Source organism: Balaenoptera acutorostrata, chromosome 1 (assembly GCF_949987535.1).
Source record: "Balaenoptera acutorostrata chromosome 1, mBalAcu1.1, whole genome shotgun sequence".
Classification (NCBI taxonomy): Eukaryota; Metazoa; Chordata; class Mammalia; order Artiodactyla; family Balaenopteridae; genus Balaenoptera; species Balaenoptera acutorostrata.
Window position 1 is genome coordinate 55,052,145 of NC_080064.1, and position 13,345 is coordinate 55,065,489.

General features: G+C 42.4%; 1 protein-coding gene across 2 annotated transcripts in view; it reads left to right on the top strand.

The window, feature by feature from the left end:
- Nucleotides 1-12,856, top strand: part of PGM1 (phosphoglucomutase 1) — a 56,178-nt gene extending 43,322 nt beyond the window's left edge. For both annotated transcript variants that reach the window (XM_007164333.2, XM_007164332.2), the window contains exons 8-11: nt 3,766-3,901; nt 6,691-6,874; nt 9,663-9,797; nt 12,189-12,856. In XM_007164333.2, coding sequence (XP_007164395.1) covers nt 3,766-3,901; nt 6,691-6,874; nt 9,663-9,797; nt 12,189-12,278 — 545 coding nt within the window. In that variant the 3' untranslated portion in view covers nt 12,279-12,856. The remainder of the gene's footprint in view (nt 1-3,765; nt 3,902-6,690; nt 6,875-9,662; nt 9,798-12,188) is intronic.
- The last annotated feature ends 489 nt before the right edge of the window (nt 12,857-13,345 follow it).

Sequence of the window (13,345 nt, forward strand, 5' to 3'; positions counted from 1 at the left end):
TAGCCAGGCTAATAGGTATATGTGGGGTGTACATTTCCATGCATGTTTAGGAGATTGAAGGAGAGATAGAGATGGTCAGAGAAAGAGAGACAGGCAGAGAGAGGCAGACAGATGGATGCTAGGGTTTTCAGAGAACTCTGTGGAGCTTTTTTTCCACTGCCGTGGTCCATCCACAGGCCTTGGCCTGGCAGAGGCAGGAGCTCAGGCACTCCTGAGATGCTCGTACTGGTAAATGAAACCTAATCCCTAAACTATTGGCTCTTGGCTCCCTGAGCAAAGGTTGACATTTTTCTTGGCTGAGACCAGAGTGTGCCCTGACTGAGCAGAGTTTATACATATCACAAGGTGCTGATTAAGCCAAAGTCAAGTGACAGGTGTTTGAAGATGCTGAAAGGGCAGAATCCCCATAGGCTTCGTTGGTCCCTGACCTGGACTAAGTATGAAAAGACCTGAGGCAAAACTCCTGTCAGCTAGGATCAGTGGTGCTTGCTGATAGTTTTCCCTTTCCTTACACTTCAGTGGGATTGGCTTTTTTTTTTTTAATTAAAAAATGATACCAGTAATTCACATTCATAATAGGAAAAAATTAGATAAGGAAGAAGAGAAAAGCACTGTAATCACACTGCCCAGAAAAAAAGAACATATTGGGTTATATTCCATTTTCTTTCCCAATATGTAGAGTTAAGGAACGTTATTTTTGAAAGCTTAACGAGGTAGTAGAAAGCGTTAATTTTCCCTAAAACTTTTTTTATTTTCCCTTATTAATAATGGTATCTTGCATTTATATTGTACTTAACAATTTATAAACTATTTCCACTCTATCGCAGTAAAGTCTTAAAATTGTGTGAGAAAGGTGGCATTATCCCCATTTTACAGTTGAAGAAACTGAGGCTTGGAAAAGTTAAGTGACTTGTCCAAATTCAAGCAGCTTATAAGTAAGTTTCAGTTTCAGGTTTTCTGACTCTTAAGCATAAAACATTTTCCATTGAACAACAACTGCCACAACTGCAAAAACAACAGTAGCTTGAGAAACACATATACACACCATTGCCTTTTTTCACTACTAACTTCTCATCATTCATTCGAACCCTAAAGAAAATGAAATTTACCCAGACTTCCTGAGTATTAGTCAGAGTTACCTAGAGTTTTAAGACATCCAGGGTGATTAGTGAGATTACTGAGAATTTTCAAAGAGACTGGGGATTGTGTAAATGGAATAGAATATTTATTTATATTATCCAAGGCAGATGATTTGTTTATAATATTAGGTGTGTGATTTAGTTATCTCCAAGTAACTTGGTCAGAGTTGGGTGAGATTTTTAGATTTTATTGTCATTTCTACATAAAGGAAAAAGCCAATTCATTACTTAGAATAGGAAAAGCACAAAGGAACACTGCCCCCTATGCTTTCAGTCCAGCCACATCCCTTCCGCCTCCCCCCACCCCAACCCCAAGAAAAAAGAAAAGAAAAAGGAAGGAAGGACAGAAAAACAACCAAACCTAGGGGCTCACAGATGAATAATTCCAAGCTGTACACTTCTGTCATGAATTCTCAGTATACTGGGGAAGCTGCCAGGATCTTACTGCTCAGGGTAAACTATTGCCAAAACATATCATCACTTGCAAAAGCTGTAGGGGCCAGAGAGCTAACTTTCTCTTCCTTGAAATAGCAGTAAAGGCAAATAAAAGTCCATAGCTAATAAAATTAGGTTAACATTTCTTAAATTTGTTATATAAAGTGCTAAAAGTATTGCCTGATATTTCTAGTTTGCCAGCATCCAGGTTTTGAGAACTGCTCTTTCTAAAAGTAGTGTCTTACTGAAGAGGGACTCTTTTGGGGGAAAAAGTTGTATATTTTTATGAACCAAAAAGAGAAAGAGAAGATGTTGGAGTAGATTATTAATTGATTAATTCATTTATGAACTCCTTCACAATTAGTTTTTTAATATATTCCATGTGCTCTGCTAGCCACCAGACTAAGTTACAAGGATATAAGAGATGTCTCCAAGACATACATGGATAGTGGGGTAAAAGGCTCATAAATAGATGGCTGAGGCTCAAGGAGTATGGCGCTGCACCACACGTTTTGAGCAGTTGCTATACAAGAAGAACAAGCAGCTCGTCACTGTCCAGGGAAGCTGGGAGCTAGTCTCAGATAGGAGAGGACATTTGAGCTGGGTCTAAAAGGATGAAGAGAGGAAGGAAACAGACTTACCTCATGCCTCATCGCCAGCATTGTGCTAGATACTCTCACAGTTGTAAGGAGAATAAAGACCCAGTGGGAAGTCAAGAAGGACAGAGAGGTACATAAAAAAATTCAAGGCATGATAACACGCAAAACATTATTAGAGGGATTGTATCGAGTCCCATTCAGAAACCAGAAAGTAAAGCTCAATATCGTCTGCTCTTTTTAGAATAAGGAAGTTAAAGGCCAAAAAATGAGAGTTCTGTTCCCCATCAGGCTCTTGGGAAAGGGTCTCCATGCATAGAAGCACATCCAAGGGAGCCAATTTGTTATTTTTGATAAAGAGTTTAGCAAGGACCTTAGCGGGAGACAGACGTGCCGTAGTTTATTTAACCAAACCCCTTTTGGTTAAAGAAAGATATCCTAGAATTGGAGTTCCTGGATCCACAAGTAGGTCCGTTTTTAAGCCTTTCATACTTTTTGCCAAATTGCTCTCTGGAAGGACAGTACCCCTCCCAGCAGCAGCATGTTGGAATCCCATTTCCCTTATACCTCCCCTGATGCTAGGTGTTTTCATTTTTAAATCTATGGCCATTTGTCAAACAAGCAGCAGTTTCTTATTGTGGTTTTAACTTTAATTTGTCTTCTTAAAAATAATACAGCTTTTTATTATGTAAATTGGATACCTATATTTATTCTTTGATGAATTGCCTATTTATATCCTTGGCCTGTTTTTCTATCGAGATTTTACTTTTGTCTTATTAATATATAAGAACTTTTTCTATATTGAGTGTTTTAAATATCTACTTTATATTGCAAATGTGTAGTTTTTTGTTTTTGTTTTTAGTTTACCAATGGCCTTTTAATTTTATCTATAGTAGTTTTGCTGATAGAAATGCTAATTTTTAAGTAGAAAAATACATAGATTTTTTTTTCTTTATGAATTCTGAATTTATATGTATTTGCCATCTCTAAGATTTAAAAAAATTATATATATCTTCTAATATTTAAAGGTTTTCAGTTTTTATATTTGAATGTATAATTCATCTGGAATTCTTTTTTGTATGGTGTTCTATAGGGAAAAAACTGATTTTTTCCCAACTGTTTAGCTAGTTAGACAAATACTACTTAAAAAGTAATCCATTCTTTCCTACAGCCTTAAAGTGACACCTTTATCATTTATTCAAGTCTCATATGTGTTTGGGTCTCTTTCTGGGTGCTCTCTTTTGTTCCGTTAAGCTACCAGACTATTTTAGTTATTAAAAATTCACAGTGGTCATGTTCTTTTGTTTTTTCCACTCACATTCATACTTCATAATTGATACATCAAGTTCCACCAAATTATTCCACTGACATTTTTATTAGCATTTGCCTTAAATTTCTAAATTACTTTGGGAAGCATCACCTTCTTTTCAATAGTATGTGGCTTTACTCAATATGTGGTTTCTTCCATGTATTCAAGTTCCTCAGTAAAGTTTTATGACTTTTTTGCTTGGGTCATATTTACTGTTGAGGAGTTTATTCCCAAGTATTTTGGAGAAATCACGTTTCTCACAGCCGCATGCTGTCCCCCTGACCAGGTTCTGACCACATCCGTGAGAAAGACGGACTCTGGGCTGTCCTTGCTTGGCTCTCCATCCTAGCCACCCGCAAACAGAGTGTGGAGGACATCCTCAAAGATCACTGGCAAAAGTATGGCCGGAATTTCTTCACCAGGTAAGCCACAGCCTGGCTGGGTACAGAGGTAGCATGGGGAAGTGGACAGAGAGAATTCTCATGCATACAAATTCTTTCCTGTCTTAAGTGATAATAAAACCTGAGTTCCTTCAGCCTCTATCAATTGGAGATTTTTAATATAATTCAGTCAGGGTCGAGATGAAGTCAACTTTTATGTTAGCCATAAAGAACGAGGCTTAAAATTTTTAGTTAACATATTCAAAAGAATGAATGTTTTGTCAGCCTTTTAAATGTACCTGTCAGGTGGACATGATAATAACATTGGATTTGGATTCAGAAGACTGGATTAGAATTTTATTTCTGCCTCCTAGTAGATTGGGAAGTCATTTAACCTCTTTCTGTACTCAGTTTTCTCATTTGTAGAAATGGAAATAACAGTCTGGCTATTGAGTGGATTAAATGAAATATGAGTCTGAAACTGTTCTATAAACTCTGGGACACTGAAAGTATGGAAACTTTTTCTGAAATTATGGAAACAATTATGCTTAGTCTAAATCAACTTTTCTGACTCATTAAAATAGGTCCCCAAAGGCTGTGTAATTATCAATACTTCATTCATTGATTCAATATATATTGACTGTGTATCTACTTTCTGCCAAGCACTGGGGATTCATCAGTGGACAAAATACTTAGAATAGTTAGTAAGTCTTCTTTACCATACATACTTCTATTTTTAAGAAGCATTAACTTTTTTTTCCAGTTGTACTTTTCACTAATTTTAATTTGCCTTTCCCCCAGTAGGTGTAAAAATCTAATAATTTTTTTCCTGAACCTCACTGTTCTAATTATGGAAAATAAATATGAGGAAAAGCATATTAAATAAATTATTTATGTAAGAAATACAAAGGTATTATTTCTCTGAACCTCAGTTGCCTTCTCTATAAAATAGGTGAGTTAGATTAGAGAATTTTAAAAATATATCACAGATTTAATGGTCCACGATCTTTGGATAGTCAAGAAAGAATTCAACCTTCAGGAACTTGGCCTCCTTAATCAGAATCCTTTTTTTTGACTTTGGACAAGTATATTGCTATCTTCCTCCCTCAGGTTATTCTTTTGTGGAAGGTATAAGTAGCCCTGGTAACCAAGGCAAGGATCTCTACTTTCTAAGAACCAGAAAAATCTGGTAATTCAGAACAGCAGTCATGAACTCTCTAGAGCCTAAAGGATCATGAAGGCAGCACCATATCTGTTTTTGTAATCCATGGTATCACCAAACACCAATTCATGGTGACATTGTGTAAATATGCTTTGAATAGATAAATGAATGAGTTAACAAATGAACAGTAGCCAGAGTGGAATAAGGTTAGGAGGGTTTGTTCAGAGAGGGTCGCTCTTGAATCAGATAGGAGTCTCCATCTAAAATCTATCTTAACATATTTTTATTAATTTCAAATAACTGCTAACCAAGTATTACAAATAAAGTCCTCAGAACCTGAATTTATGGTTAGTTAAGACTCCATTATACCCTCCATTTATTTAACAAAAGTGCTTTTTGCATGCATTGTTTCACATCAGCTTCGAAAACAGTTATTGATAAGGCAACTGAGATTCTAAGACATGAAGCAGCTTTCCCATAGTTGCACAGTTAGTAACCAATAAAGGCTGGGTTCATAGCTCATTCTGTCTGATTCCAAAGCCCAGATTCTTTCCATTATACCCCTCTGTGCCTAGGATTTATAGAACATTTCCCTCAAACACCCAAAGGTCACAGATGTAAAGCACAAACACCTGGTTGTAATTTTTTGCTGTTTATCATTTTAACTGAGGGAAAGAGCTGACTTCAGGATTAAGGGGACTGCTGTCCTTGATTCATAGAATCCTGGAGCCAGAATAGTTGGCCTTAATTCCCTGGTATTTCTCATGTCTCAGAGGTGTCTGCTTGCACATATCATATTTGTTTCACTATTGCAAATAAATATAGACTCTGCTATCTTGAGCCTCTAAAAAAAGAACTCTCTCAAGAGGGTGTGTGCCACTAGGACAAGAAAAGCCACCTGTAAGAGTCTTTAACCTCATAAGAAAGAAATCAAGAACAATTCTTGGAGGAAAAGTTTAACAGTCATAGAATTTCATTTGTGATGTACTTTTTTTTTTCTTGGCCCTTTTGCATCCACACCAGGCCTCCTGTGTCTGGGTGAATGCTGTGGACCGGAATCCACTCTCACTGAGAGGAGGGAGGCATTTCAGGTGTAGAGAGTTAGGGCTTAAGAAAAAAAAAAAGAGTTAAGGCTTGGCTCCTTCGTTTGGTCAGTGAAGAATTGGCCTTACTTGAGGAAGCGCCTTTGGAGACTGGAACTCTCCTTAGCCAAAATCTCAGCAGCCTCAGGCAGGTCCCAGACTGGGAGCCTTCCCAGCATTTATCCCAAAGAAGCTCCAGCAGTTTGGAAGAGCAGTGCCTGAGTCATGTGTGCCTTTATGCAGATAACATTGCTTTTGTTTCTATGTCCTCAGGATGTGGTGATTACATGTTAGATAATATCTCTCAAAAGCCTTTGAAGCTTCTAAGAGCTTTATTCTGTAGAAGAGCCAAGATGGGAGTTTTCTGCTTATTCAGAAGCTCCTAACCCTTTCCTGAAACCCTCCAAACCCTTCTTTTCATCCCTCCTCTGCTGCATCCCCAGAGAATGACACGCTCATATTTCTGCCAGCTTCTTCTGAAGTTAGGTGGTTTGGGGGAGGGCCAAACAAATGCTGTAGAAAGTGGTGATATAAGTTGGTGTGATCTGAAGTCAGCCCACAGGCCTCAACTTTGTGATTTCTTCCAGGTATGATTACGAGGAGGTGGAAGCCGAGGGCGCAAACAAAATGATGAAGGACTTGGAGGCCCTGATCTCTGATCGCTCCTTCGTGGGGAAACAGTTCCCAGTGGGAGATAAAGTTTACACTGTGGTGAAAATTGATAACTTTGAATACAGTGATCCGGTGGATGGAAGTGTTTCAAGAAATCAGGTAGGAACAGACATATGTGCAACGTGGGAGAGAAGCCTCGGAGCTTCGTCTCTGAAATCTCAAGAGAAAAAAGAAAAAGGCTTCTTGGTCATTTGTCCTTTGCTGCCCTGTTTTCTCAAGTGGCTTTCTGCTGAGTCACACATGATTTGCACAGGTACTTGTAGGGAAAATGGTTTTTGCCCTGATTCTACGTACACCCCTATGCCCTCATTCTGGGATTCTTAGTCTAGACTCCAGAAAGACTTTTACATTCTCCAGAATTCTATGCAAGAGGTCATGTTGAATGTGTGTGCAGAAAAGAGCCCTAGAATCTTAAAAAGATGGAGAACTGCTGCCTTAGACCTCAACCTCCTTCTTCTCTCTCAAGACCTTGTAGCAGAATGCCGGTGTGGCATGAGAGTAGCCTCTTCATAGACATTTCTGTGATATGTTCTGATTTCTAAAAAAGAAGAAAAAAATAGACAAGCCATTTGCAGACTTAGAAACATGCACTGTTATTACCTGTAGCACGTGACTCGCAGCCGACCCTAACACAGCAGCGCGTAGGAGGACATCACAGTTGAGACCCTGGACCGTGTCTGGATATGTACAGAACTGTTAGCGTTTCCCTCACTGGGCGCCAGGCACCCAGGGTGCAGGCTGGGTCAGCCCTTCTCCAGGCTTCTCACTAACACCCGGGCCCAGGCTCCTCTCTCCTCTGGTTCTGTTCTTGTTGTCACAGAATGGACTCATAACTTAGAAACAGAGATAATAAAGAGGGAGATAAGATTATGCTATAGCTGTCCAGTTAGCTTTTTTTCTGATCCAGACCCAGATTTTTGGCTGGGTCCTTCTCAAGGCATCTAGCAGGCTTTGAAGGAGTTGGGCTGCAGGACTTATTTAAAGTCTCTCTCTGGAGAGCAGGTAGTGGACGAGTGGATGGAGCATGGCCACAGTGACCCTCAGTGCCTGAAGTCTCCCTTTATCAGAATTCTGGCCCCGTGGCTTTTCTTCCTTATGCTTTTTCACCATCTGTGAGAACTTTGGGTCTAGTATGGATGATCGTAAATGATGTCTGAGATAATTAGAAAAAGAGAGGCCTGGGGTGGAGGAGGGGGTGGGTGTAGGAAAGGGGAGGGTGGGGCCTGGGGGGTGGCAGAGCAGAGCAGAAGATTTTGTGGTGAAGCCTTCAGAGAGAGAACAGACCCTTAGGCAAAGTAAGCCCCGACTCTGCGCCGCATCCAGCACGCACCAGGAGGGAGGGGGGATGCTGAGGTGTGCCTGGGAGGGGCGTCGGCATGGGCACGGGCACTGTGCTCTGTGCTCAGAGGAAGAAGTCAGCAGCTCCACGTTTTGTAATCGGAAAGTCTGAGCATTTAGATGGAAGACCGGGGAGGAGGGAAAATCTTCTGAAGTAGATATAGCATCTGCAATCAAGTGAAAAAAATTTAGAGGCTTCAAGTTGAAAGTTGTGGGAGAAGGAGGCCAACCCTGGTATGTGTCTAGAAAGCAGGAAATGGTAAACGGGTATTAACTGCATCCTCCCCATGTTGACTAAGTGGGAATGTACTCTGTGTATTTCATCTGCTGTCTTCAGTGCTGAGTGGCATGGTTAAACCCTGGATTGGGTCTGGTGACAAACGGTAGATGAGAGGTAGTATCTTTCCTTTTGGTTAGGCCATCGGCTTATGCAAAGTTCTTTTTATGCAAGAACTGACAGACTCACCAAGACTGAAGGGTCTTCAGATAGCTGTCTTGCTCAGCCTTCTTACCTCAAGAGTCCCCAGCCTTTTTTCCCTGAATCAAGATTATTGAGGACAAAAGATGCGGCCAGAGAGGGAAGGGGGAGGGCAGGAGATAGAGGGGCGGGGCTTGGCATTGCACCCACATGGGCCCTGCTTTGAGTCATCAGGCAGTGGTGGAGACTGACCGCTGGATCTGGCTCAATAGATCGGAATAGGGGGCTTCCCTGGTGGTGCAGTGGTTGAGAGTCTGCCTGCCAATGCAGGGGACACGGGTTCGAGCCCTGGTCTGGGAAGATCCCACATGCCGCGGAGCAACTAGGCCCGTGAGCCACAATTACTGAGCCTGCGCGTCTGGAGCCTGTGCTCTGCAACAAGAGAGGCCGCGATAGTGAGAGCCCCGCGCACCACGATGAAGAGTGGCCCCCACTTGCCGCAACTAGAGAAAGCCCTCGCACAGAAACGAAGACCCAACACAGCCATAAATAAATAAATACATAAATAAAATTAAAAAAAAAAAAAAGGTCGGAATAGCTGGCCTTCTGCCATTTGGGGCACATGGCCCCCTGTTCTATTTTGAGGCTCTCCATCAGTGTTTTGCAAAGAGTTCTTCCTCTGTTCCACCTGAAACCTCCTCTGCTCTGGTTTCAGCCCATTCTGTCCGTGTTTCCCTCCTGAGCTGGAAATCGGATTTCCGTATCTAACAGCTTATTTATTTATTAACTTATTTATTAGGCTTCAAGCTAGAATGGTTAGTCCATAAATCACAGGGAAGTGGGATGGAGAGGGCAGGGCTTGTGTCAGCCAGCCTCCCCAGGATCCTGTCTCCCGCCTGACCCTGGGGATGCTTCTCCCCCATGAGCCCAACCCCCACTGGCTGGATGCAGTGACAGGCTGACCGAGGCCAGACTCACGGGGCTCAACTGTGGCCGTTTCTCAAGGATCTAATCCTCCGACTGATCAAGTACGGGTGAAATTAGATCTCCAAATGGACCCCTCATAATTTGTCAGCCTTCAATCTTTCTTCCAGCATGTGAGGAAAAAAGAAACTCTGTTACCTTTCCCAGGGCTTGCGGCTCATTTTTGCAGATGGTTCTCGCATCATCTTTCGACTGAGCGGCACCGGGAGTGCAGGCGCCACCGTTCGACTGTACATCGACAGCTATGAGAAGGACGTCGCCAAGATCAACCAGGACCCCCAGGTAATGCCCAGGCCCTGTGCCCCGGCTAGTTCTTTCTGTTGGAGGGAAGGGTAGTGGCGCCATTGCGCCTGTCATCACAACCCGTTTCTCAAATGATCAGACAGGTGGGCTCACTTTCCTCCACGTCTCCTTCAGTGCATCAGAAAACAATAATAGCTAACAATTATCTGAGCATTTTCTATTCACCAAGCTCTGTTCTAAACCCATTACCCAAATGGATATACTCATTTCATTCTCAAATCTGTTATTCTTATCTATTAATATCCCTTCTACAGATAAGGAAATGGAGGCTCAGAAAGGTTAAATAATAGTTAATAGGTTCACACGCCTGGTTAAGTGGCAGATTCAAGAGAACTAATCTTTAAAATCAGCCCCTGATCTGGTGTTCTGGTCTGTCACTGATTATTTGCCACTTTGCTTGGTCTCATCCCCTGCCCTGGCAGAACATACACTGGCTCTAGATTTGGTCGGGGCTAGGGGGTAGGCAGGGAGAGACTGTTTCATGGCGCAGAAAGAAAGGTCTTTATGGGAGAGTCTTCGGACTTGCAACCTGTGTTTTGGGGTCCCAGCCCCACCCAGAGTGTCTCCAGAAGTATGTTAGAGTGAGGAGGGGCCCTGGGAGCCAGAGGTGGAACAGAGAACTTGGAGGACAGCCACCCAAAAGGGGAAGCAGGGACGCACAGGGGAGAGTTTCCCCACGTGTGTTCCTTGTTTTGGGAACTGCTCCCCAACCAGAGCTCCAGAGCCAAAGCCAGTTTAGGAAGTGCTGGGGTACGTCAGCCCCGTCTCGGCAGCTCACAACACACACCTCGCCTTAAAGCTCGGAGCAGACTTGCAGTACAGATGCCTGTTTAAATAATGTTCGCCATGTCTATTCTCCCACAAAGCCTTTTTCCTTTTAACACCGAATTAGAATCCTGTGAAACTCATTTGGAAACCCCTGGCATAGTGATTTTGATCTCTCTAACCCATTTTGGAGTTAGATCTTGTTTTAAATTCAGTTCCTTAATAACTGTGTGTCCCTGGGTAAGTCTTTTCAATGTTCTGAGCTTTGGTTTCTTTGTCTGTAAAATGGCAGAATGCTACTTACCTCACAGAGTTGTTACAGGGATTTAAGGAGATGATGAAGGCAAAATTCTGAACACTGTGCCTGACATATGGAATTAGCTTTTGAGGAAAAGTGGCTCTTACAATTGTTTTTATTACAAAAAGAGAGAAATGAGAGGATGCTTCACTTTTACAGTTTTTCCAGTGGCCAGGCATTAGCTCCAGTTATCGCCAGATTACTGTGGTGTTGAGACATCCCTAAAACTAAAATCAAAGGCAATGGTGTCTACATTGTAGATCCACAGAATAATAGAGCAAGAGCAAAAGAGGAAGGAAGTTGTGTTTCTCTGTCTTAATACCTGACACATGGTAAATACAAAGAATGAGTGAGAGTTAAGTTTCGTCTGAACCATAGTCCTCAGGGAGTGGGAGGGCCCTGAAGGATGCAAGGTGCCCACATGCCCAGGTGTACCACCATTCTATCTGGGGACGTGCCTTTCCCTACTCTAGAGCTGCTGGGCCTCAGCCTCAGCACTTCATTGGGACTGTTGGAGCCCCAAGGGGAATGGCAAGTGGTATGTCAGTGTGTGCAGTGGTTCTCCAACTTTCTTCCAGGTGTAATGAGTTGGTAGAGATTTGGATGAGGGAAAGCAACAGTGGTCAATAGAAAATGTACTACTCTTGGCTCTGCCCTTGGATCACTTGGTCAAATCACTTCACTTCTTTGGGTTATCAGTTTCCTCATCTATAAAATGGGCAGTTCAACTAGATACATAGTTTTCTTTTTTTTAATATTAAAATATTTATTTATTTAAGCAACAGCAGAATTCTTTTTTTTCCCTTAAGTGAGAGGTAGATGGGAGGGTGGTGTATTTTGAAAAGACTTCTTTGGGTAGAGTGTGGGAAACAAATGGGAGGATGCAGAAGCGGATGTTGAAGCACAGTTGTTCCAGGTCAGAGGGAGGGCTTGGTTTAGCGAGAGCTGGGGCACTGGGATGGAGAGAACTGGGTGACAATGGGAGAGAGGTAGAAGATAAGTCGCTTAGGCTGCTGGTGAGTTGGCCAACAGGAATGTGAGGGAGGAAGGTGTCAAGAGTGGCTCCTAGTCATTCATTTGCTTTATGTACTAGATCATTGATGGAAATAGGGAACGCTGGAACTAGTTTTTTTGTGAAGAAAGAACATGTCTTTGTTTTTAGACTGATAGAGTTTGAGGAGCCTTTGGGTTATCGGAGTAGGCCATCAGACATGGGTCTGGAGCTCGAGGCCTACTCAGGGCTGGAGCTATGGATCCGTGTCTAGAGAAAGTGATGGCAAAGGTTTTTCTCTTTGTGTCTCCCTCAGGTCATGTTGGCCCCCCTTATTTCTATTGCCCTGAAGTTGTCCCAACTCCAGGAAAGGACGGGACGCACTGCACCCACTGTTATCACCTAAGAAGACAGGCCAGATGCAGTACATCCCTCCACCCCAGGCCTTCCGAGTCAACTGATTGAAGAGCATGAACAGAAACAAAGTGTATTCCCCCGGCTTTTTAGGATTCGGTTTTTCCACTAACCAGTCATTGACAAATGGTACAATTCCTAGGCATTGCCAATTGATATGCCCATAGGAGCCATGCGGGAAAGAGAAAAAAAAGAACCCAGGGGCTTATACTACTGTCAGTTCCTTTTTGTGTCCTCGTGCACGGCTGGTGTGTGGGTGTCTGTCTCCTTAGCACCAGGTACTGTTTACACTACAGTGGAAGATGGAGGTTGAGCATCAGCTCCTGAGGCTAATTTCCGTCCTTAGGATCCACCCGTGAAATGACAGTGCAAGTTCCTTTCTCCTCTGTGAGCCTTTCCCCCCCATTTACTGTTTACATATAATCCAGCAAAATGCAGTTTCTGGTGCCTTCTCTCCAATCAGTTCTTTCCTCAGAGTGAGACGTACTTATCTACAGAGTTCTGCCTTGTTCTGCAGCGTAGTCCCATTCACACAAATATTTTGGGATATTAAAGCAAAATAAGCTACCATTTCTTTATGTCTTTTTTTTTTTCTTACAAAACGCTCTTCTGATTTCAGAAAGAAACCAGATTTTTTTAGAGGGGGTGGGTGGTATTGTATTTTGTTTGGATGTCCCAGCTAGAAAAAAAATGTTGTCTGTGTTTGGTTTAAAATTAGGCTCAGGAACTATAATTTCAAATCTTAGCAGGGTCAGCTGAGCCCTGGCTCCTTCTGAGGTGGATAAATTAAGCTCGACATGGTTAACTTGGAACAAGGAGAAGGAAGATAGTTGTCAGGAGATCTTAACTAGCAAAGCACTGCCTTGTGCCTTGCGGTGCTGAGATACCACCCTGCCTGTTGAGGGGACAGAAGCAGAACTCTCAGAATCTGAGAGCAGGATTTCTGGCATTTGGCTGGAAATCTGGAGCCCGTTGGCATCTTATTCATCTTAGACTATATTCAGCCCACGAGCGTAACTTAGTAGTTAAAAGCATAGTCTTGGGAGCCAACAGACCTGA